The 25,728-nt window shown below is 48.4% G+C and overlaps 1 protein-coding gene across 1 annotated transcript; it reads right to left on the minus strand.

The window, feature by feature from the left end:
• Positions 1 to 9,712: 9,712 nt before the first annotated feature.
• On the minus strand, positions 9,713 to 21,388 carry LOC135897976 (proton-coupled zinc antiporter SLC30A5-like). The gene is made up of 3 exons (XM_065426687.2): positions 21,369 to 21,388; positions 19,880 to 20,182; positions 9,713 to 11,606 (listed from the first exon to the last, which is right to left on the minus strand). Exons 2-3 carry the CDS (start codon positions 20,179 to 20,181, stop codon positions 11,402 to 11,404), a joined length of 507 nt encoding a protein of 168 aa, XP_065282759.1. The 5' UTR covers position 20,182; positions 21,369 to 21,388; the 3' UTR covers positions 9,713 to 11,401.
• Between the last annotated feature and the right edge of the window lie 4,340 nt (positions 21,389 to 25,728).

Below are 25,728 nucleotides of genomic sequence, written 5' to 3' on the forward strand. Positions count from 1 at the left end.
TCCTGTGGTTAAATCTTATTGATGCCGTCGCCCGAAATGAAAGTAAGAAAATTGAAAATTAAATTATAGGGTTTTGCGAGCCAAAAGCGCAATCCGATTACGATGCACACCGTAGGGGAGGACTGTAGATTAATTCTCATGACCTGGAGTTCCTCAACGTGCCCCTAACTCTATGTACACAAGCGCTTTTGCATTTCGCCCCCACCGAAATGCGGTCGCCACTGCTGGGATCAAACCCCCTAGACCTAAGCAGCGTGTTGGGAGCTTTTTAACGGAGACACGTTTTGACAGGTTGAGAGGGGAGAGTAGACTGGCTTATTTCATAGTGAAACAAGGTTTGCCGAGTGGCATTGGTGGTGCCCTTGTCGGACAGCCGCTTCGGTTCGAGCAGGGGGCAATGACCCCCACGGCGGGGACAACGAAGTGACGGACGATCGCTACAAGGGCTACCCCCCCTCCCCCCCCCCCCCCTGGAATGAATAAGGCTTAGGTGGGAATGGGGAAAGGAATGAAGAGTTTTAATATTAGAGTGTATACCCTCTAGTTAATATTCAAGATAGGGTGGTTTCATGCGGCCGCACGACCCTGTCTCTTCTTTGCCGCGAACGTCAATCTTCACAGTTTTCTCTGAATGCGAAACAACACGAAATGGGCCTTCATAGGAAGGAGTCACTAGTGGCTTTATAGAGCCGCGTCGCAGAAAGACGTCCGTGGTTGTGTCCATCGTAGGGAAACTAAACACAGGCTGCCCGCGGGCGATACGTGGTGGTGTAGGTTGAAGTTGGTCGAGCCAGAAATGTAGCCGAAAAACTGGCCTGGAACGCGTATTGATGACCCATAAAGCATCTCCACCGCGCTGACTCCGAGGTCATACTTGATTGTTGTTCGCAGCCCCAGTAGTACTAGAGGTAGCCTTTCCATCCAGTGCTGTCTGTCGAGCATGGCGGTCAATGATGCTTTGAGTTGTCGGGGGAGACGCTCGACCATGCCGTTTCCCTGTTGGTGCTAAGCCGTGGTGTTATGAAAGCACGTGCCGAGCAGTCTCGCCAAGGCAGAAAAAAAGAAAGCTTTGAAATTGCCAGCCTCGGCCAGCAGTTATACGCGAAGGACAGCCATACCGCGACACCAACGTAGCAACAAATGCTTCCGCCACTGTTACGGCCGTGATGTCTTGGAGAGGGGTCGCCTTAGGCCACCTTGAGTACTGGTCGACGCACGCGAGGAGGTACTTGAAACCTTGGCAGAGCGGAAGAAGCCCCACCAAGTCTAAATGCGCGTAATCGAAACGGCTCTCTGACGGTCGAAATGGCTGTATTGCTGAACGCGTGTGCCGGTTCGCTTTCATGGCTTGACAGGCTTGGCAGCTTCTTGCCTAGCTTCGAACGTATTTGTTGATCCTTGGCCAGATGAAGTGGTCTGCGATAAGCCTCTGTGCAGCTTTGTTACCGGGATGGCCTATAGCCCGTGCAGTGCTTCGAACGGGCGAGGAGCTGCCCGCGATGTATTGCACGTGGACAATGTTGTTGTGTATGGAAGCGGTATGCTGGGCGGCAGCCAGAGCTTGGAAATCCAAAGGGCCAGCAGGCACAGTGCCGATCCGTGACAGTGCGCCACATGCCTGATTTTCGGTACCAGAGATGCGGTGGGTGTCCACAGAAAATTCAGAAATAAAGGAAAGTTGCCGAAGCTCACATTCTGAGTACGAGGAACTATTGTTCTTGAAAGCGAAGGTTAACGGCTTGTGGTCAGTCAGAATGTAAAGGCTACAGCCTTCAAGGAAAAAACGGAAATGCTTGACAGTGCAGTAGATGGCCAACATCTCCCTCCCAAAGGTGCTGTAGCGAGCTTCTGTAGGTTTCAGGCGCTTTGAGAAGCCTAGTGGTCTCCAGTCTGTGCCATCGTGCTGCTGCAGTACTGCACCCACTGCAGTGATTGATGCGTCTATTGTAAGGCAAGTTGGCGAGTCGGGCAACGGCCAACACTGCAGTCGCCAACCTCGTTTTGGCTTCCGGAAGAAGTTTCATGCTCCAATGACCAGTTCAAGGCAGGCGTTTTTCTGGAGTCGCGATGCAGATGGTTGGGAAGCGGTTGAATAACTTGCGCGCGGGATGGTATGAAGCGCCTGTGAAAATTCATGAGCCCCAGAAACTCGCGCGAATTTCGGAAGGAGGTTGGAGAAAGGAAGTCCTCGATTGCCCGCACCCGTGATTCCAGTGGCTTGATGTGAAATGCGATGGCCGAGAAAATCTAGGGTTTCAACTCTGAAAATGCATTTCTGCAGGGGCCTGAGGACCAGGCCGTGTTCATACAGTCGCTCAAATAGAAGGTGAAGGTGCTCTTTGCTATCTTCGTATGTGTGAATTGCAACAACAATATCGTCAAGGTAGACGAAAATGAACGGAGTCGGCGCGTAATCTCGTTCATGAACCTTTCAAAAGCTTGCGCCGCATTCTTCAAACCGTAAGGCATACGGAAAAACTAGAATAGCCCAAATACAGTAGTGACTACTGTCTTCGGAATGTCGCTGGCTTCGACAGTAATTTGGTGGCACGCGCTCATCAAATCGATCTTGCTCTATATTTTGTTTCCTGCGCCGCCGAAGTCATGTATGTGGGGAAGGGGAGGTTGATCCGGAATAGTGACGGCATTCAAAGCTCGGTAATCACCACAAGGCCCCCAGTCACCACTGTTCTTTGGAACCAGATTGAGAAGCGAAAACCAATTGCTGGAGCAAGGACGAATCACGCCGAGCTGAAGTATTCGTTCAAAATCACGGCGGGTGAATTCCAACCTCCGTCCAGCGAGCCTCCGTGGCCGGGCAGCGACAGGTGGGCCGGTGGCCACGGATGCTCACCGTGAGAACAAGGCGTCACCTTGTCTTTCACGGCAGTGCATCGTTTTGGGGCTTCGTGAGTTGCGGGTACTCAGCAAGTATCTTGTCGTGCGTTGAGACCGGCCAAAACGTACTGATGCCAGATGAAGTGAAGTTGGGCTGCAGACCAAGTATATCGAGGGATGTGACGTTATCCTTTAGGCACCGATCGTGAGTACTCACATCTAAGTTGAAATGGCTGAGGAAGTCCGCTCCCAGTGTGGCAAAGCTGAAGTTGACGATCACAAACACCCGTCTCTACAAGCGCTGGAACCCAATGTCTAGCGTTATTGATAGGAGCACTTCGTGGAGCGTGGTTGTGGACTTGCCGCGTTGGCGATCTGCGGCCGTGGCGGGAACGATAGACAGCTCGATCGGCTCCGGTGTCGACGAGGAGGCGGATGCCGGTGATGCGGTCGACTACGAAGAATAAGCGGCGAAGAATAGGAGCCGATGTCGCATGTCGCCGTTAGCGACTGGCCGGTGCGTTTCCCGTGCACGAACAAGGCTGGGTGCAGCGACTTGCTTGTTCGCGAAAGCGACAGTGGTACCAGCATAACTGCCGCGGCGAGTCTTAGGTGCGCTGTGAGACTGTGAAGGCGAATGGCCGAAGTTGGTCGCCAATGTTGCCACACGTTGTCAGCTTCTCCAGCGCACTGGTAAGGCGGTGGACTGTTTCCTCCAGGCGCGAGAGTCGGTCTCCTGGCTCTGAGACTCTCGCAGCAGCGATAGGTGTCCGTGCCGCCGACGAGCAGTCGCATATGCAGTCAGCGAGTGCAGCTAGCCGATGGAGACTAGTCTCGACGGTACCCGCCAGTGCCATGCGTGCGGACTGTGGGAGGCGCCGCAACAAAAACTCGCGCAAAATTGGAAGCTGGCTCTCGTTTGGGAAGTGGTCACCCAGCAACTGACGCAACCGGTGCAGGAGTTGTGACAGTGGTTGGTCGCCGAGTTCCTCGGAGGGGAGCTGTTGGAGCCTACTCTGTTTCGATGGCTCGAGGCGCTGCAGGACCGTGCGTTTAAGGTCGTCGTATGATCGTCGTAGGAGAAAGAGCCTTCGACCCAGGGAGTCCTGAGGAACTGGGAACAACGAAGAAGAAAGAGCCTTCGACCCAGGGAGTCCTGAGGAACCGGGAACAGCGGACCGATGAACCAGATGGCGTGGTGCTGCATTCGTGAGTGAGCGCGTGGTTTTTTTCATTTTGATTCGCCAGACTTCAAATATTGCGTGTTTATTTTGAGGGTTCTGGGAATCGGGAATTTGTTGCATATTTTGTGTTTGCACAAATTTTTAAAGGAAAACAGTTCTAACCACCAGTCGGGGCAGCTGCCATGGATCTTAGAAGGTCCACGAAGTCAGACTCGTTGTTATTATGCGATGAATTGGGAGTTGAGGCGGAGGAAAAGATGAAAAAGCCAGCTATCCAAAAGGCAATTGAAGATAGTGGCAATGATGATGAAAGCATTAAGATTGCTTGGGAAGTGATACAAGAAACATGGGAGCGGGAGCATGAACGTCGAGAACATGAGGGTGAGCGTGAGCGAGAACGGTAAAAGCACGAGAAAAAGATGGCAGCATTGAAAAACACAGGTACAAGATTTGCTGCAGTTAAACGCACAAAGACAACGGCTGCCTGAAAATTCTGTAGGTAGTACAGAGCAAAAAAATGAGGAAGTATCTAGGCGATTTTCGCCAAAAGCCGACGAGAGGAGTAGTACCTGTGAGATTAGCAGCACATTCATAGGTGAACGGAAACGGCTGGCTGCTAAAGATGCCTTAATGGCAACAGAGGTCGTGAAAGGCCGTAGTGAGAGGTACGAGGTGATTTGATAACAGAGCACTGTAGAGACAGCTAGGCCAGCTGGGAATGAATTGGCACAGTCACCGTGCATGTGCGTCGCATGTAATGTTAACGAGGTCGTTAACGAAGTACAGTGTACTGCTGACCCGACAGACACGGGCACCAATGTCGAGTCATATCTGCGTGCCGAAGTGCAGTGCCAGCTGGACGATGCAGTTGAGGGCAGTTGGCAGGATTGCGAGCTGCGTAGCTCAAGGGAAGACAACTGCATTGTTCACGGATCGGTGCAGCTGTCCCCCAGTCTAGGTAGCCAAGAGAGGAATGATTTAGTTGTGAATCATTCGGACCGTGCGGGTGAGACAGCGATCGAGACCGACGAGCTGTGTGCCGATGCACAGCAGGAGCTGGGCAATGCAGTAGAGGGCAGTTCGCAGGAGTGCGAGTTGCATAGCTCGAGTAAAGACTGCTGCATTGTTCCAGAGTCGGTTGAGCTGTCCGCCAGTCGAGGCAAAGAGAGAGCAGATTTAAATGAAAATAACTCAGACTGCGCGGGTAGGAGAGCGATCCGGGCCGACGAAATGTGCACCGGCCAGCTTGAGGCGCGAGAAGGCGGCAGTAAAGGGAGTTCGAGGAAAAAACGCCGTAGAAAGAAGCGCGATAAAGATCGGAATGCGGGGACTAATGTAGCACAGCCAAACACGGCGACAGACGCAAAAAGGCAGGGCGCGAAGAAATGAAAGGTGCGGTCGTCGTTGACGACGTGTGCATATCAAGCACGTTCGAGCTGCCGGTTAAAAAGGAATAAAGGAATCATTTACCACTGCAATTTCATTAAATTGTGGGGTTTTACGTGCCAAAACCACTTTCTGATTATGAGGCACGCCGTAGTGGGGGACTCCGGAAATTTCGACCACCTGGGGTTCTTTAACGTGCACCTAAATCTAAGTACACGGGTGTTTTCGCATTTCGCCCCCATCGAAATGCGGCCGCCGTGGCCGGGATTCGATCCCGCGACCTCGTGCTCAGCAGCCTAACACCATAGCCACTGAGCAACCACGGCGGGTACTGCAATTTCATGAAACCTTAATTACTGTGGAAGGGAAGAAGTGGTAACCATGATGGTAAACGCGCCTGAAAAAGAAGCGGTCGCGACAGTGACAGATGCGGAACGCTCCATACAGGGCAACCTGAATCTGTCTATAAACCGACTGGCTCTCGAGGCTGATCAAGTACGCGAACTCCGGAAACTCTTTGAGGAATTTCACCAATGCTTCAATAGCCGGCCGGGGAGAACGACGCTCATTACTCATGAGATTGAGTTGACATCAGACGAGCCCGTCCAATCCAAACCGTACCGGGTCTCACCTCGTCAGCGAGAAATAACGGAAGTAGAGATCAAACGAATGCTTGAGTTGGGAATAATTGAGCCAGCAGACAGTCATTACACTTCCCCGATGATCCTCGCAGAGGCGAGCGGGAAAGAGCCGCGTCCATGTGTGGACTATAGGAAATTGAATGTGATTACAAGGGACCAACTTTACCCTATACCTCACATAGAAGAACGAGTTGAACGGGTGGGTGGAGGCCAGTACATTTCAACAATCGACTTAGTTAGGGGGTACTTACAGGTGCCCATGTCAGAAAGCTAAAGTCACTACGCAGCATTCACCTCCCCGCTTGGCACATTTCGACCACTAATGTTAAGTTTCGGGCTTAACAACGCACCGTTTAGCTTTTCCAAGCTGATGGATATTGTTTTGAAAGACCTACAAGATTACGCGATCCCCCACTTAGATGATGTGGCCATCTTTTCTAACAGCTGGAACGATCACATGGAACACTTAAGGAAGGTGCTGGCACATCTACGAGACGAGGGTCTCACGGTAAAAGCCGAAAAGTGCAACTTCAGGTGTTCGCAAGTTACCTACCTAGGGCATGTCGTACAAGAAGGAACGCGGCGGCCCTCCGAACTAAAGATATGGCCTATCAATAACTTTCCTGAACCGCGAACTAAGACGGATGTCAGAGCCTTTCTGGGGCTCGTGGGATATTACCAGTGGTACATTCCAAATTTCTCACAGGTAGAAAGCCCCCTGACAGACACCCTCCGAAATGGAGAGCCCAAGAAAGTTCGCTGGAATAAAGCCAAAGAAAGCGCATTTCAGCGCCTGAAAGAGGTTCTGAGCTCAGGACCAGTGCTTCGGACCCCCGATTATTCTAAGGAATTTATCGTGCAGTGCGACGCTAGGTTTGCGAGTCGTCCTCAGCCAGGTGGGCAAAGACGCGGACGAGCATCCGGTACTGTATGCTAGCCAAAAATTAACGGGAATAGAGGCGTACAGCGCTTCCAAAAAAGAATGCGCCTGCTTAGTGTGGGCGGTCCAGAAATGATTTTTCGAAATTCACTTTCGAGACCGACCACTGTCTTCTGACCTGGCTCAGACACATGTCCCCTAAGAACGGACGCTTGCACAGATGGAGTCTAATTCTCCAGAAATATAACTTCACCGTCCGTTACAAAGGGGCAAGTTAAATGGGAACGCGGATGGTTTGAGCCGGTTGTTTCGGTAAACCGACTTATTACCTTCCCTCCTTTGACAAACGAGGTAGGAAGTGTTATTATCGGCTGAAAGTCATACTTGTAGTTTCAAAACTTTGCTTGTGTATAGTTATAAAAGTTGTTTTCATTAATTGTTTAACTTTCTTCCGTTTCTTTTGCAACGACAATATCACTCTGGCCTTGTCGGCATTCGGGGAGATATGGAGAGCTGTATAGAAAGGTGGTTGGAACTGCTTTATCAAAATTGGGGGGGGGGGGGGGGGGGAAACCAGGGTTGATTTTGACATAGTAATAGCATTTTGACATAGTAATCGTAATAGGGGTGAAGAGCCTGCGCTTGCACGTGGTGCAGCGCTATGTTGTTTCGTTTGTTTTACGTACGTTCTCCAGGGCCCGGGATCCCGAAATTCGTCACACGAGGCTCGTCACCAGTACACATGTTCCATCAGCGTTCCTCATGGCCAGCGAATTGGCGCAGAGCTTGGTGCGAGCCAGCAACCAAGGTCCTAGTATTATACTGCCTAATGTCCTACCTAGGCTAAAAAGGAAAAAACGAAAAAAAAAAACACTATGAACTCCAATAAAAAAATTTTCTGGCCCCCTATTGCGAACTTTGCTTTTGTACGTCTCCGTCTTTTGTCGTTTTCCTACTTCTCTTCCTATCGCCTTTTACTAATCCCTATTGCGGACACGTTTACTTTCCACTGCTCTCGCTGAATCCAAGGGCTTCAAGGAGGCCAGTGGTGCCTAAATCGACCGCTGAGCAGACGTCTTCACATGCTACTGCTACTGCTACTACCATCGTTTCTCTAGCTTTACTGCAGCAAGCACATGCCTCTTCTTCCTTCTTACATCTCGCTTTATAGGTGCGTGTTCTAAGGCATCCCGCTCTCGCTTCTAAAAGTAACGAGCTTCCCTTTGAGTTGCCATAAATTGTTTCTTTCCCGATTTCGTTTTCTCCTTTTAAGTAGTTACCCATGGCAGGTTTCTTTTCCATTGCCGCCACCCACGAGCCCCCTAGTCGCGCGCGCCTCCAAGCGGCGGCCCAACATTAATGAGACGGGCCGCGCGCTTCCGTCGGAGCAGATGTTGTTCTTACACCGCGAACCGTATACTTTCTTCTCGTGAGAGAGTGGTTATGGCTTCTTGGGGACGACAGTTGTGTTTCGCAGCTTGAATGAAAATTTCGGGAAAGACGTTGCAGGAGGGTCGGCTCCAACACAGATGAGGCCAGGATACAGTGTTAGTATCTCTTCTGCGTTTTCCAGCATCCTGTCGACGGCGCTAAAATGTAAAGAACTCAACGGAGACAGATAAAGCCGTTCCTCCATTTTATTGAAATTCTTCGTACTTCTCTTCTTCCCCTCCGGCACCTGCACCACTTTGTTCTCGTCTTGGCAGCGTTCCACGTGTTTATTTTTTGTTTGTTTGTGTGATAAGCAGTGTCACACCATCTCGTGGTATGCTTTTTTTTTAAATATTCGAGTTGATATGTTCATAATAGCGTAAATGACAATAATTGCGTTCGAATACCACATCTTGCTCTGTTACCGCTCGAGTGAACTACGTCTCTAAATTAGGTAATTCAGCGCCGCCATGCGGCGAACCACAATTTCTGTCCTAACAAGATCAATGCAGCACCTGTGACGTTTCGCAAGGTGAACTCAAGCAGCGCTAGGCGCTTGCATTGCGTAAGTCAACGCGTAAACATTTACTTATACATTATTGCAAGTTACCACGCAATTTTGTGAGTATAGCATAGAAAAACTGTGAAATATTTGTTGCATTCTCCGAAAGTTGCCAGGTCTGTGCATTGCACATTTATCTGTGGTTCATCTTAACTCGCTTTTGAACACACACTTTCATGAGGCCACTGAGTAGCGTTCAGCACCTTCAGGAGCATCTCCTTCATTTTCACTACACCACTAATATATGATTGCTGGAATAGCGCCCAATTGTTTGTGCACGATATAGTGTCTTATTGTACACCACACAATACTTGTGCATGCTGTCATTATCAAAGCTCTTACTATAGATAAGCAGGTAACTGGCAAGATAAACTTATATATTTTATACAGGACGAAAAGTATACGGTTAAACCAAAGCTTGAAAGGAAATTGCAGACTTCTGGTTTAGAGGTAGGTGGTGAGCGTTTATTCAAGAAAGGCCAAGACACAGCTCTACGACTACGATAAAAAGAGAGAAAAAGAAGTAGTGTCTGGTTGTTTCAACGTATTCGCTCGTAGGTTTGGTTGTACCATCGTATTGTTTATAGGATGTTTAACTTTATATTTTATACGATCACACACGCCGGTGGATTAGAGTCTACGGTGTCGCGCTGCTAAGCGCGAGGTCGCCGGATCAAATCCCGGTCGCGGCGGCCGGATTTAGATGGGGGCGATATGCAAAAGCGCCCGTGTTCCGTACATTGGGGGCACGTTACAGATCCCCTGGAGGTCAAAATTAATCCGGAGTGCCCCACTACGACATGCCTCATAACCAAATCGGGGTTTTGGTAGGTAAAACTCCAGAATTTAAGTTTTTTATACGATTGTTTAACTTTTATTTTCCGATTCCAGTCCTCATGAACACCGGCGCGCTGTGAGACAGCTTGTGGTAGTCAGTTCAAAGGCGACATGCGTCTAAGGAGCTAATCACCATAGGAGCTTCGTAATTCTTTCGGTTTTTTTTTCGCTTTTTTTTGCTGTTGTAAATAGTTGATATGGTAATTTAAAACACTCATGAAAACAACAAGTGCTGAACGACAGTGAAAAAGGATAGACTTCCTTTATTGACTAAGAAGGGTCGCTATTGAATGCGATCACGAAAGATGTGACTTCACAGTCAATGACACACAGAAAAATGCTTACACGAAGTGCCACAAACTTCACATACAAAACGAGGGTTAGGAGTGTTTGTAACAAACAGTTTTTTTATCTATGCATGGAAACGCAGGGCGTTTGTAAACTGTAAAACCTTATTGCAGCAGAATTATTGCAAAAATAAAGAAGAAAAGCTGAAACAACACAAGGATTGAATAAAGCTTCCATTTTGTATAGAATGCCAGCCACTCATATCATGATTACGCAAAGAACTGCCAGTGACAATGTGAACTGTTTAGACATTTCTTGACGAAAACGCTTATATATTCAGAAGAAAAAGAAAACAAATCCTATAAGTGGTAAGGGTACACACTCACTCCGCGGGAACATTGTTGTAAGACACTAAAGAACGACACGAAATACACGAAAATAATGACAAAAAACATGCCCAACGGTACACAAATGATGTGAGAGAGTAACAACCTTATCTATTATTATTTGGTTAAGACGAAAAAAAAAAGATGTGTAAAGGCTGCGAAGATACGTATATGAGCCGTATGTATACTGAAACCAAAGAGATGTGTTATGTACAAGTATTTACAGCCTAGTTGCTCGCGAATATATTTACCTGAGTGGCAGTGTGACAATGACACACGCATGTTACGGAGGGGGTCACACGATACACACGACCACATACACATTCAGCACGTTGCCACAAAACCACACTGATTCTTCATTACCAAACGGCACCGACACGCCGCCAAGCTCCCTCCCTTCGTGGATAATAAAAAGTGCCAACACAATATCTCTCCCCCCCCCCCCCCCTAGCCTTTCCTGCCTCTCCATCCCGCCCACGCGCGTCCGCTCCCAGGGCGGAGCAGCCTAGAGCCGCTGCGAAATTGCTTGCAGAAAGTCGCAGCTGACATGCTGAGACCATCCATGGCGTCTAGTCTCGCGGCAATGTCTTCTTGCAGCCGAGCGGTGTTTGACCTCAGTTTACCACCGCCGGCACTTAAACCATCAAAACGCGAGCGCGCCCGAGCTCTTCTTGAAAAACTGGATCAAGCTCTCAAGGATTTTGGCTCAAGAGTGAATCTCCGTAATTTTTTTGCCCATCTTCTAGCTATATATTAACCAACCATTCTGCCTTTTCTAAAATAACTTAAGGTTGTGGCGACCGACGCGAACTGGAGAGCTCCACGTCTTATCCACGCCCGATGATTGTTCAGCAGCGTTTTTGTGCAATGTTTAACGATGCCCTGGACACTTTTCCCAGCGACTCTATGGTGTAGCGCCGGGGCGGGACGCCGGCCGTGTGTCGAGGCCCTTAGTTGCGTCCGGGAGGTCACCACCAACCGTCGTAGTCTCCGTGTCCGCCATAGCCAAATCCGCCCACGAGGCCACCGCCGAAACCATGGCCGTAGTCAGCGAAGAAGCCGTGGCCGTGGCCGTGGCCGTGACCGTGACCATGACCGAATCCGTGATCAGCATAGCCGAAGTCAACCAGGCCGTGATGGTGGTGGTGATCGCTGTGTGAGTGCACGTGGAACCTGCGGGTCGCATGTACGCTTAGTATATGGATCTTTTGGAAAGGGGCACGTAAGGTACGATCGACGGGCTTCACTAACAGTGTTACCTAGAGGAATTCAAATGAGTAACACGTATTCCAGACCCATCCCCGACTAACTAGCTGGTGGTATAGTAATCATTCTATATCTGCCGTGGAAACTCTGAGGCCCGGTGCGTTCACGGTCAAAGTAGACATGAAGCTCTGTGGCAGCACTGCTGTCGCCCACCCTGGCTTTACACACATTCTATACAGAGACCTCTGGACCTTCAAGAGACCTCAACACGCACAAATCCGACAAAGGCTGCCTAGCTAAGTGTTTGAGTAAGCGAGGAGAAGGGGGGGGGGGGACTACAATCTGCCACGTACAACGTAACCGTCTCGCTCAAGGCGGGCAGTTTAACTATATTCCGCGGCAGACGAGTTTATGTTCGCCTAAGTTTTGAGCAAGCTTGTCTGGGAAATTTCGCGACAGATAGTACAATGCTACCTTATGTCTTTCATACGTTTAGTGTGTTTATAAGCCACATCGACAAAGAATAGCGTCACAATGGCTCCGATGAAGTCAACAGAAAGCATGTACTTACGGAGGTGTTGATTGCGTCCACCAATCCTTTCAAGAAGCGAGTTCTTATCCGACCGCCTTTTGGGTTAAACTAAATTAGAAAACACTCATGAGGGTCAATGAACGAATTGGTATGAGGCTGTAATTAATTGAAGAACAAGTGCATGTCAGGTGGTAGTTACTTTGAACCGAAAGTTCGCTGTATACCTCAAGAGTACGAAAAAAGAACTAAAGAGAATCCCTTCAAGTAGTGCGCAATTAAACTCACATGCAAAAGAAGTAACCGCCAAGCAATTTTCCCCCTTTAAGATCAGCCCAAATGAAGATATAATTCCAGCAAGTTCTGTGAGGATGCCATGAACTCAATGAACGTGAGACTTCTCTCGCAGCATACAGAAAATATGGAAGCTTGTTTGCTATTTCCTGTTCCCTTTTAGGTGAATAGTGTCTTGTGTCTTCCGCACCACAACAAAATAATTGCACACCACAGCAGGCAGTGCCAGCGATTCCAATAAACGAGGCTGACCAGCGACGGATGTGGTATGTCAGGTAAGTAGTGCCGGCTCTTTTGTTACGCGTGACTCGTGTAACTTATGTTGAATTATTTTGAGATCAGCACGTATAAATCCTCGTAGGGTCCTCATAGCCTATAGCACAGAAACTCAGGCTAGTAATTTTGTTCATTGACCAGTATATTGTCTTGTTGGATTGCGCTTTCTCTTTTCTTTTCTTTCTTTCACTCTTTTATTTTTCTTGTTCTTCAAATTATGCAACCAAAACAACATTCCCCAACAGGAAGATATAATTTCGACATATAATTGTTCCAACTTAAGTTTCCCACGTCCCGCTGTTGCTATACGCCTTGTTTCTTACTGTTTGAGAAAAACAGTTTCAAGTGTCAAACCACATGATATGAAAACTCCGCGAAGCTTGCACCGTTAGCCAAAAGAAGCCTATTTATGCCTAACTGCAATCGTTTCGCACGTAGATGTCCCAGCCATTTCAAATCTGATGCTCTAAAAACATCATAGTTGCTGATTCCAAATATTTTGAATCGCACAGCTTGTGCTTTTACAAAGGGCCATTTTCACATTACCTGGTCGATAACGAAAAGCAAGTGCTTTAAAGTGGATGAAACATACAATATCTAGTTTTCTCGAAAAATTCAAATAAACAGGTGGTTTAAGAGGGGCGCCCTATAAAGGCGGCCGCTGCGCTGTGTTGGACTGCATAGGATGCCTTGACGCGTAGTGTGATCAAACCACATATCCACTTCTTGTTTAACAAGAATGCTCAGCTATCAATGTGCCCGTGGTCCTGAATGTGTGTCACTACCATAAGAGCTCTGGTGACCTACTGCGTAGACCTGTAGTTGTCATGAAATAAGCGAAAATGCCACAGCAATTATGGAGTAACGGGGAAATTTCCGAACCGGAGTTAGCACGAGTGATAATAGGGCGATGAAAGCTGTTTGCGGAAGCCAGCCTATGTGGCTGATATAATGGAGGAAAAGGAAGTAGGTGAATGAATATATAGAGCAGGAAAAGCGCCTGTATATAACATTCCGCTAATCGTTATGCTGCCGTTTATGAATAGCCGCACTCGGCCAGAAGCGGTGGGATATATTTAGATCGCGAACTGTTTCCTGCGTTTGATGAGGTACCTTTTGTAGGAGGAGTGGGGGAATAGCGAGCACTGTGCAAATATGAATGTTCCTCGCACGCGTCACTCGAATGGTTAGCCTAAAGAGATGGAAAGGACAGTCCAAATAGAGAGAGAGAGAAAGAGAGGAATACTTATTATAAGGAAAAAAGCTGAGGGCTCAGCCTTTCTTTTTTAACTACTCAGTGTTGGAGAAAGGAAAGAGGGGAACAAAAAGAAAGGGACAAAATTGCGATGGTGATGACGATGATGATGGCTTTGATGATTAGAAAAAAAAATGAAGTTGACTGAAAGCATTTAGCAGCCTTACTTTCTCATCCGCCGAGCTCACCTGCCTCGACGCATGCGCAGAAGGAGCGGCAACCTTGAGAGCTTGGTGATAACATTGTAAGTACGAGATTCGCTCCAGATTGAGAGTGATTTTTTTCTCTGAAACCAAAATCAGCTACTGTTGTGAAACCAAGAGCCGTATTTTGTAGGAATTGATTTACTTTTCCTTCTTTGCGCTCTTGGTCATTACATCGAATAACATTGCGCAGCCGTTATCGTCGGAATCGGTCACTGGGCGAGACGAATGATAAAAAAGAAGGGAAAATTAAAAAAGATCGTTGCGAAACATGGACGCTAGCAGACCTTAAAGCACGCTGACGTGCGTCTTGACATCACTTGCACAGTTTGGACAACTTTCCGGTTCCATAGGTGCTAAAAGAACTAGGGCCCATATTTAAAAAAAAAAAAGCTCTTACGCTATAATTGTTCGTAGTATAAAATTTCAGCCAGTCCTAATGCTGGACACAATATTAGCGAAAGCAGCCAGCCATTGGCAAATATCCTATACGAACAAAACGCTTTGTGAATCTGGCCCCGTGTTTCTGTAGCAGCTCTGCGCAAGACAACTTTTAAATGCGATACCCTACCCCCCTTTCGTATTTCTATGAGGCGTCAATACGATGACCGCGGAAATAGAATAAAGAAAATATAGCACCCTGCAAGGAACCGAACGCGGACATGCCAGCGTGGTAAGCGAATACCCATCTTCGGCGCAAGGTCAAGAGCCGATTAGGGCACGAAATACGCGCGACAAAAGAGCGAAAGAATACCGCCACCGTCGTGCTGTCACGATATTGACGCGCATGCGCGTCAATATCAGAGTGAGGTCTCCAGAGACGCGCAGGGCATTTGGTTGCAAAAAGGGACGAAGCCAAATGGACACTTCGCTCAATCGGCTGTAAGAGAAACTGCATAAAGTATGTGTGTTGTGCGAATGCTCTCGCATAACTCAGAAAATCATTCTAAATTGGTTTTACCATGATTTTTTTTTCGAAAGAACATGTCCATGTAATTCATCCGTCATATACCTCTGTCTTTCATGAACGGCTGAGAGCACGCGCACAGTAGCATCCGTGGCACCCTACTTCTGTATAAATTTGGTTACACAGCGTTGTTCCCCAATCGCCGACGCATAGTTCGTCTATACATTCTTTTTTAACGGCACGAAAACAGACACTACATGGAGAACACGACACACACACGCACCATGTTGTATGTCTTTGCGCCGATAAAAAAATGTATAGTAAACCGCACCAACTTGCACAGCAACAAGTCCTTTCGAACAAGGTTCGTCGTGAAAATGTCTGGAACTGTGGCGCATCCATATAGTGTTCTGTGCGGTGAATCGTGAATGGAATGCCGAAGAAAGATGGCGTTATATTGTCAGAAAATTCTATCATTCATTTCCCGCTGGTGTTTCACCTATAGACGAAAATGCCGCTAAGCTTTTAACGAACCCTGTTTAATGCACAACCACGAAGTGCTTGGCGAATGAATGATGAGTGAAAGAGAGGAGTGGGCAAATGTTGCTCGTGCGATGCTGAACCGACGGCATTGATTTTGCGTATGTCCAATCATTTCGAACGTGCACCTTTATTGCTTCCGACTAATATGCCCTGCACATCGAGCTACCTCTAATCTCCTCCCACCGCCTTCGTGGTGGCCTAATGACCAACAGGGCCTGCAATTTCTTTGTTGACACCCATTTCAACATAACGACGGCAAACTAAGTAATTCCTAGCTCTTCAAGGAAAAAACCAGGGGCTTTGTCTGTAAGAATTATTTTTCTCCGAGTCTCTTTATTTCTTAGCATCCGTCCTGCTGAGTGGCCGATCCTGGCGATAGCGGGAACACGGCTTTGTGCGATAAAATGACGAACTATTAAAAAAATATATATCAGGATAACTTGTGCAATATGTGACCCCACAACATCCATATTCATTTTTATGATCATTTGCCGCTTAGCTTCTTTAAGTTCTTAATCATGAACACATGCCCGTAATAATTACTGTATCTTGGAATATTTGTATCAATCTCGGTGGCCTCATGTTACAAGTTTCAATTTCAGAGGTAACTGTGGGGTCATGGCGCTCTGTCTGGTCACTCTTGCTTTCTCGCTAAAGAACGTCATTACTCAAGGAATGCAGAAAGAAAGAATAAGGAGCATCACGCTCAGACCACGCATTGTGGGCAGAAATAGTACGAGCCCGTTCGTCGTAAGTACGAGAAGCTGGCTTTTCCACTTGTACCTTATACCGACGGCAGAGAGCAGCTTACAGGAGCACCAGAGCGGTCTGACCGCCAGTCGTCTCCCACTTTCCCGTCTTTCTCCTGATAGTTTTAATTTCATTTAAACGGCGGCATTGATATATGCGTAGCGGTGAAACCTTAAGTTGCCTGATAAGCTCTTAAAAGAGTTCATCAGTCCCTCTTTTGAGACTTGTCGATATACCACAATACATCATTGTTTAGCCTTTCTTTTCAAATGAGTATCATTTAAATTTATCTTTTTCGGACAACTGGCTATGTTATCGGTTCTGAAGTCGCATCCTTCCTGTAATGTACCCGCGATTCGTATTCTGCAAATAGCAACAGTGTTACCTCGTTGCTTGCGATAACGTGCATATTTGTTGAAGATATCTTAGGGTTGCACGTGCTAGTCTTGCTATCCCAATGTCACTTTTCACTCGCGTACGCTGAATAGTAGCAAAGGAAATTAAAACAATAAAGCAGCGAACATGGTAGAAATTCCGTCGGGTATATTTTGTTATTCGAGTCCGCGTGTCAATGCGTGGGGCACACAATTACCACATTGAAAGACACGCTTAAGATGACAACGCTGTGAAAAAATGGTGCATTGTAATCAATGTATTCAGAGATTGGATAATAAATTATTCAGTGAAAAATAACTAGCTACACTTCAAGTAAATGCATATTTTGGTGATTAATTCCAACGCCTCTACAAAGAAAAAGAAAAGACCTGTATAACGAAGGATTGATTATATCGCGGCCAAATTCCTATCCTTCGTATGTATTGTGAGCCTGGAATTTAGATTTCCTCAATGGGCTGATTCGTTGCTTTACAACGAATGCCACTTGACGGTGTTGTCACTGCCCTCCGCAGGCGTCACTGAGCTGCGCTAGTGCTAACGGCATCGCTAGCGACGCAAGCGACGAGTGTGGCGATGTCAACGATAGTTACAGCCCTGCTGCACTGCTCCGGGAATCGCTCAGTTCGTACGCTGCTTGTAACACAGCTGCGGGTGCGACGGCTGACGAATACGCCGCAATTGATGATAAAGTCATGATGTAATCATAATTGGCAACCGACGACGTCTTCTAAGCTGTCTGTAGCGCAACGGTTGCGAATGTCAACGAAAACAACAGTGATGAAAAGCCTATAAACGAAGCAACAACTTTAGCGGAAAAGAGACGGCAACGGGATTTGGCCATGTGCGGCTTTATCTTGCGGCACTCCTGCGTTTCGCCGCGAAGCAAGTGCCGTGAAACTCGATGCAATAAGGTTGGCTGCAGTCGCACATTCCGTCAGACAAAGTGTTCGCAAAAAAAATTGCGACTTATATTACTAAGTCTCTCTTGAGTTCATGCCAGATAAATATTTTCTTTTGCTTTACGTGCTTAGCCTGCTTTATAGTGGGCAGTACGGCGGGCGGTCTTTACAACGAAGTGACCTGTATAACGAAGAATTTTGGAGGTCTCAAGAACTTCGTTATAAAGTCGTTTTAATACATTTATATCATGCAGCAAGTTTCTATCTAGCTCATTCTATCTCCAGCTTTAGTTCCTGCGCTTTAGTAGGATGCCCGTGAAAGCGCAAGAGAGCATTCACTGCTTAACTATCGCAACTAATTCAAATTTACACCTTTTGAGCGGGACGAAATGAAAGGCGCGCCTTAACTTTCAACTCGGACACTAGAAAACTCAGAAAGGAAGTCAATTGTACATTTTGGGGTTTTACGTTCCAAAGCCACGATATGATTATGAGGCGCGCCGTAGTGGGGGACCCCGGATTAACTTGCACCACCACGTGCACCAAATGCACGGCACACGGGCGTTTTTGCATTTTGTGCCCATAGGAATACGGCCGCCGTGGCCAGGATTTGACCCCGCGACCTCGGATTTAGTAGCGCAACGCCAAAGCTACTACACCCCCACGGCGTGTCTGAAAAAGAACATTCTAAAATAGTTTGGTAACATCTGCTGTCGGGCTAGATGTACGTGGCTCTTAAAAATGGTTTTAGGCGCCAAAGTAAGACACAGACAACCGAATAAAAGTCACGGACAGGCCGGGTCCTTTATTCTGTTGTCCGTCTTATTCTCGTGCCTAAAACAATTTTTTTTTAAAACATTCTAAAACGCTGCCCATAAAGCTTATTTTAAATACTTCTAAAAATGGCGTGAATAATAATTCTAGGGGCTTTATTGATGCAAACTGCGCGAGAAGACGGGGCACAGGGTAAGAAAAGGAACAGACGAGCGGCAGTCCGTCTGCGCTCGTCTGTTCCTTTTCTTACCCTGTGCACCGTCTTCTCGCGCAGTTTGCATCATTGCAACCGTACAAACTCGCCCAGCTACAGACATTAGCGGTTTCATCTTGTTTCTAATAGCCCTGCACAGAACGGTAGATATAGAAAAAATTGCCGGTATTGAAGGGGTCTACACCAAAGCCCACTTGTCCTATGCTCTAGTTTTTTTTTCTTTAATGTCAGGACCTGCGAGTGTTTACTCTGTTCTTGCAGTTTCGTACTCGAGCTTTGGCAACTCCAGCGTCAAAGAACACGCCGATTCTCATTGAAAGTGGGTGATCCCAAACGTCCACGGCTTCATTTCGTCGCATGTGACCTGTTGGACAAAATGACCTGGTGTATCTTTTGGGTGTGTTCATATTCGTTCCAGGATGCAACGCTGTCTCATTTAGCACCTGTAGTAAGAAAGCTATTTTTTGAGTATTGGAACACGAACATGTTTTGGATTGTTCCCCTCCTGGCACACTAATTTTGTTTTCTTCACAAATACGTAGAAATTAAGTGACTTCTTTCTCAGATGATATTTTAGATGTACTCCTCGATATGTGTCATAATGGGCGATTGTTCGCAGGCTTCTGCAGATTGACGGCTGGCGCACATCGCTTCCTGAAATGTGCGTGCGTTTTGCCAGGGCTGGTGTTTCTCGCCTGAAGAGTACCCACACCAAATTATTATGAGCGGCGCAAGACGAAGAAGCCAAAAACACAAACTAAGAGGACGTACGTCGTGCAGGTTATAGCTCTCCGCAATATCACTCGTCTGTGTAGTCATCTGGCTAGACAGCAAAGTAGTTTGCATCGTTTCCAACTTCGATACGTTCAAGACGGCAAAGTAGCTGTCGTCTCCTGAGATCTGTAACACATCACATGTCGAAAGCAGTATTACTAGTACTACTACATTACTCTCTGCTAATATTGCTAAGTTACTCTTTATGAACGCCTGCGTCAGCTATAAAACTAGAGTGCACCAAACGCACACTTTCATCGTACGTTGAAGCAAGCCGCAATGTGTGCCCTCGGGACAAGCAGTTCATGGTCGAGTGACGCTCTTGACACAATAACTCAGCAAGCGACATATATGAATGGCCAAATGATGAAACGTGCCGGGCACAACGTAGGCGCGCGGCACGGTCGCACTCACGGACGCACTCACGGAATGGGTATGTGGACAGGGTGCGAGTGGTGGACGGGCAAGAAGTGGTGATGATGGTGGTGGCCGCCGTGGTGGTGGTGGTGAGAGTTGATGAGGTGCGAGACGGCCGCGCTGCCGACGAGCGAGGCACCCGCGGCTCCGGCTGCCGCGGCCAGCGGAGTGATCTTGCCCACAAGTGCGGCTCCCGCCGCAGCGGCCAGCTTGATCTTCTTGATCTTGTGGCTCTGCTCCGTGGGTGGCACGAGGCAGGCCATCAGGAGCACAGTCAGGGCCACAGCCCCCAGCCGTAACTGCGAAGACATGCTGCGCAGAAGGATGCACAATTATCAGAGCAAGCGACCACCACCGCTGCTGCTGGCGCCACTGCGTAAGGCGCCTGCATAAAGAAACAAGTACCGTGCACAATGCTTGCAGAAATGCATGCGAGAATGGAAGTGATGCGTTAGCTTGGACGTGAACACCACTCTTGTCTAGCGTGTTCGCTTCAGTGATGGATTGCAAAAAGAGATCGGAAACCCTCTACTGATGACCGCGTCCACCCATAACAATTTTAACGCAATTAGTAACATTATTTGCCACTGATGTAGATGAAACCTAAATTTGTGCATTCGCGCAACTGCATCTGTGTTGTCGCATCGGCTATTTGCAGTCCCAAGTCCAAAGATAACTAAACGGCTGCCGCATTTATGCTGCAGAATTACAGGCTGCGCTAAAGGAGGGGTAAAGAGAGAGAAAAAGGCGACCCAATGAATACATTTATTAATATTACGGAAGGCCTGTACAAGCTAACGAGTGAGATAATAATTCTAGTAAAGGGTGGATCTTGTCATACCTCTCCTTAGTGCCCGTTTTGTTACAGCCGTGAAGCTGAGTGCCGTTAATCGTACGCTTCATTATGTGCGGCAATTTTCTCAGAATCATTTCGTCTCTTGATTACAATGATACACCAAGATGCCTATTTCATGAACTACATGAATATAATTCTGGCAAAGATACGGTTGAATGTTAGAAACATCTAAAACAACCAATAAATATTTTTCACAGTATTCGTTTCGAGAAAAGGCTAAATGCAACACATTGTAATAAATCAGCTGTCAGATTCCGGGAGAGATAAGGAAGCGCGGTATCAAAAAGGATCAGCGCATCAATGTAGCACCTGTATAAGAGCCAGCGTTTAGCGACTTCCGCCCTATAACCCTTCCTTTGTATGCTAGCCGATCACGATTTCGAGGCGTGACAGCGCCTTGTAGGCAGAAGATTGTAATCACACTTCCTGTATATGAACGGGAAGCGCTCGCCGAATCGTCGCATCCCGGTCAGTTGAGATATCGACGCTTCAGCTGAGAGCTCTCTCGTATCGCATCGGTTCTGTCAAGCGCTTCACCCTATCGCCAAGCGGTTGGCCACGTAACATCGCGTGCTTGACACATATATTCGCGCGCCTGATCCGACCGTGATAAAGAGCGAGGACGAAAGCTTTTCGGCGTACGTTGTTGTCCTGTTACGTTCTCGAATCACGCAATGGGATTGTCTAATGTGCGTCCCTTGAAACACCACTGCATATCGACCGCGTGTCGTACCCAAATGCTATTCACTTCTGCTTGCAGATATTACCCTACGAGATCGACAACGCATAGACACGTTAGTTTGGTTCTCCACGATGCGGGGCCTTCTCCGATGATTTCCTGTTTAGCACAGCGGTTTCAGACTCTTGCTGGGGCTGCATAGTCCTCCGTTTGGTAATCGCAGGCGTAGCGCACTCGCGGCGTTCACACGTTGCGCGTCCCGAGTTGTGAGCTCGCGCATCCCGTTGCAGCGGCGACGGCGGCGGCGGCATAGGGGGGCGTGCCCACAGCACCGGGCCTGACGGGCGCGAGCTCCAGGGGAGAGCCCGTCAGTCGCGGTGTAGCCGGCGTCCGCGACTCACCCGGCGTCTACTTTTGGTCAGGGAGGTATATCCACTGGGAGAAGTGAAGCTGTGTCTGCGTCCGGTGATGCGGCCGGATGTGGCCTTTTATACGCTCTGCCCGGGTCCACATGCTCGGTGCTGCGGGGAAAGGATGGGGAGGGGGGACTGCCAGAGAGTCCAGGCTTCTGGGTCACCACGCCGGGCCTGTCCTCGAGGCTGCCGGTGGCCAGCAGCACGGAGAGGAGAAAGTGAGCGGCGGAGAGAGCCGCGCGCCGCTCTCGCCTAATAGGCCGACGGAAATCGAACAAGAGCACGCCGCCGCTGCCGCGCCGCAGCAGCAGTAACAGTACGCTAAAATAAACGGGTGGAGCGGTGTTCGCGCCGGCTGCTGCCACCGCTCGCGCGCGCGCACCTAAGTTTAGCATCGGGGCTACGCGCTCGGCATCGCGTCTTCCGGATAACGCTGCCGCTGGGACATGCTAGAGCGGCCAGCTGACTTTCCGGTTTTCGGGAGCCCGACGTAATCGCTTTCGACTACTCTTTGTTCACCTTCCCCGCCACTACGCAGCGATCGTTTGCCACGTTCTTTTCTCTCTCGACGTGTGCGGAGGAGGTGACGTCTAACCGGCAAACACAGGAGGATTATATGCGACAAACACGTAACACCGTTGCACGCACAACGCCGGACAGGACCGCGCGCGTGTGAGCCCTTCAGACGGGACTCGCTACCCGTTCGTGAGCGAGCGTAAGCGCGCTCAGAGACAATGCGGTTTTGTTTTCCCTGTTTGCTTTCCCACGTTCGATAATTATCTTGCAGGCGGGAAAGCTCTCGCGTGATGCCTCGCTTGGCTGTCTCCGATGCTTTTCACTGGTTGTTTTTCGCCTACTAGCATTTTGGCTTTCGGTAATAATATCTTTACCCGTGACGACAGGCTGATGTCTGTGCTATAGCGAACTTAATCGCACTGTTCTACAGGTTTACGGAGTCCCAAAACAGAAATTATGAAAGACGTAGCATCGCCGTCAATTAAATTACTGAATGATTCTCTATGCTTATAGTATATCTGATCATGCCCGTTATGTTGGCTAAACTCAGTGAAATTTCAGGTCCAGGGCTGTCGCTGTTTTGCTTATTGCACACAGATTAGAACAGAACAAGGATGTGTGGTCACACACGACTGGCGCGGCCAATCTTTAGGCGTAGTCGGTTCAGTTTGCAACCTTGGCACCTTTCAAGCGGTCAAGGGGCCATTCATGTCGCTCTGAATAGACAGCCACGGGGGGTTTAGTTGAATGTATTTAACACCTGTTTGGGACACCGAAAGCGAAGTGCCTGGCCCATATCCCCTCGCAAAGTAGACAGGGAAAGTGTGTGGCCTATATATGGCAACGAGTCCAGCTTTGCACGTCACCTAAAATTTCGCATCGCCTGTCATTCCGCCTGCGGGCCCCTCTGAGGTGTAGTAACTGCTCATTAAATGAGGGGAACGGGGGGGGGGGGCGATTACCTTTAAAGCGAATAGCTTCTTTTGGCTATTTCGCCCGTTTTGCAAGTAGGCGCCCCGGCATTTCTCCACCGATACAAAGGCGGCGAGAGATCGGCACGTGCTCTCACCCAACAGGATTGAGGGGCGGGTTCGTCACTCAACGCCAACTAGCTCTTTGAGAAGCACGCGCTGTCGCGCATGAGCTTTGTGGCGTCCTTAGGTTTAGATGCGGTGGTCGGTGGTGGCGCTGTGTTGCCGAAGTGAATGTCAAAGATCGGTATGCTGGTTGGCTTTGGGGGCCCAAGGTAAAACCCCAAATGAGGCAGTGCAGTGGGACATGAGTTGGGCCTTTTTTGAAGTCGGAGAAGGGCAGATCAAAATTAGTCTGGAAGAAAGTCTGAGCAACGCAGATGAAAATACATTTTCGTTTGTATACAGTTTCGTTTTTTACTAGCTGCCTGGTTAGCTCAGATGGTAGAGCCGCTGCCCCGGAAAGACGGTGGTCCTGGGTGCGAGCCCCGGATCAGGATGAATATTTCTTCAACTGCGAGGCCTTTCTTTCGGTGAACCCGTATGGGTTTTCATTGAAGCAATTGCTACGATTGGGTGGATGCCTCATTTTCCCTTTACTAATGGGCTGCTAAGGTGTACAGATATCTGTACCTGAAAGCACGGACACAGTATGAAGGAAGAGGTCAAGAAAGTTCGCAACTAAGTACAGGGTATTTGAAAGTGTAAGTAAGCAACCAGGAGTAATCAAAAAGAAAGAGAAACAGATAAAATTGGATGCAAAGGATGGAAACAAGAAATGGCCATGGAGATTTGCAAGAGCAGCAGGAAAGATGATAGAGGGAAAGGCCTGTACGAAAGAACAAAGGGAAGTGCCTTGCTATATTGCGGCTCGAGCTGGTTGCCTGATGATAAAAACATACCATAGTAAATATTTTTAACAGGATGAGGGATGTGCAGCAAACATCCGGAGACAACTCCGTTCATCCTAATGGAATGCAAAGGTATTCACCCAGCATTAAACGTAGGTAACGTACACCTTCCAGAAGAGCTGGAACTTAAAGTGGATGGAAGCATTCACTGATCCGCAGTTGATATAAGCAAGATGCATTTAGAGTATTGGTGGGAAAGAGCAAGGAAGATATCTATAGAACCGGATCAATTACACCCATAGGTAACGGTACAACGTATATATAAAAGTGTCAAGGAAGGGATTGAAAACTTTATTGTAAATGTCCGGCGATTTGGGCGGGGTGGGGCCATAAGCAGCCCAGCCTAGGTGACGGCCTCGAGTCCTTGGACTCGGGCGACTTCCTCGGCGTGCCGGACGGCCCACAGTTGATCAGTTAGGTCGTGGCTGAGCAGGGCCGCCTCCCAACGCGTCCCTCGGTTCGAGACTGCCATTTCTACCCCATTCGTCGGGGACTCCTGCTGCTCGCTGCCGGTGCATGCATGCCACAGCATGTGCTGCAGCGTCGCTCTGGCTCCGCACGCTTTACAATCGTCGGACGAATAAATGTCGGGGTAGCAGAGGTGAAGGATCGCCGGGTTCGGATATCTGTGTTTCTGCAATTGCCTTCAGGCAACCGCCTGTTTCTTGTTAAGGAAGAGAAAAAAATTAAGATGCACGCAAAAGGATAGACTGAAAAGCATCTATAACATACCTCATTACCTCAAGCAGGCTAGGTGTATGTTTGTCACCGCCCCGTTTCAAAAGGGATACCAATAAATCATCATCATCATCATCATCATCATCATCATCATCATCATCATCGTCGTCGTCGTCGTCGTCGTCACCAGCCGCACCACCGCCATCGCGCGTCTCTTGTCGTCTTGTCGCAATACATCGGTTCGTTTTGCCGGCTCATCACAGCTTCGTTTTGACATACTCCCATAGTGCGCAGAATCTGCATGATTTTAAAGCGATTGGTCGGAGGGGTGTCTGCCCTCCATAGAATAAACGGCGGAGAAGAAAGCGCAGATGGGCGCAGCCAATGTCGTGTCATCGTCGTCACGCTGTTGTCATTTCATTGTCGTCATTTCGTTGTCATTATGCCGTCTCGTTCGCGCTGCCGTGGTCGTCGCGCCTTCACATCTTCATTGTCACCATTCCATCGTCGTCACACTGTCATTGTCGTCGCGCCCCCGCCGTCGTTGTCAGGCTCTCATGCCATCCACTAAATCATGTCGACGATGCTATCAATAGACAACTTTATCGACGTCAGTAGTATACTTCGGAAGTACTGCTGGTCTGTCCATTTGATTTCTGCGGTTCGTATAAGCTAGTCGCTTACTTGGACTTTCTCTTCTTTTAATCTTTCCGTCCCCCTTTACCTTTCCCCAGTGTAGGGCAGCCAACCGGGCTCAGTCCTGGTTAACCTCCCTACCTTTCATTTATCATTTTCTCACTCTCTCTCTCTTGACAATCATCGATGGCCTCTGCA

This window comes from Dermacentor albipictus, chromosome 1, assembly GCF_038994185.2.
Source record: "Dermacentor albipictus isolate Rhodes 1998 colony chromosome 1, USDA_Dalb.pri_finalv2, whole genome shotgun sequence".
Taxonomy (NCBI): Eukaryota; Metazoa; Arthropoda; class Arachnida; order Ixodida; family Ixodidae; genus Dermacentor; species Dermacentor albipictus.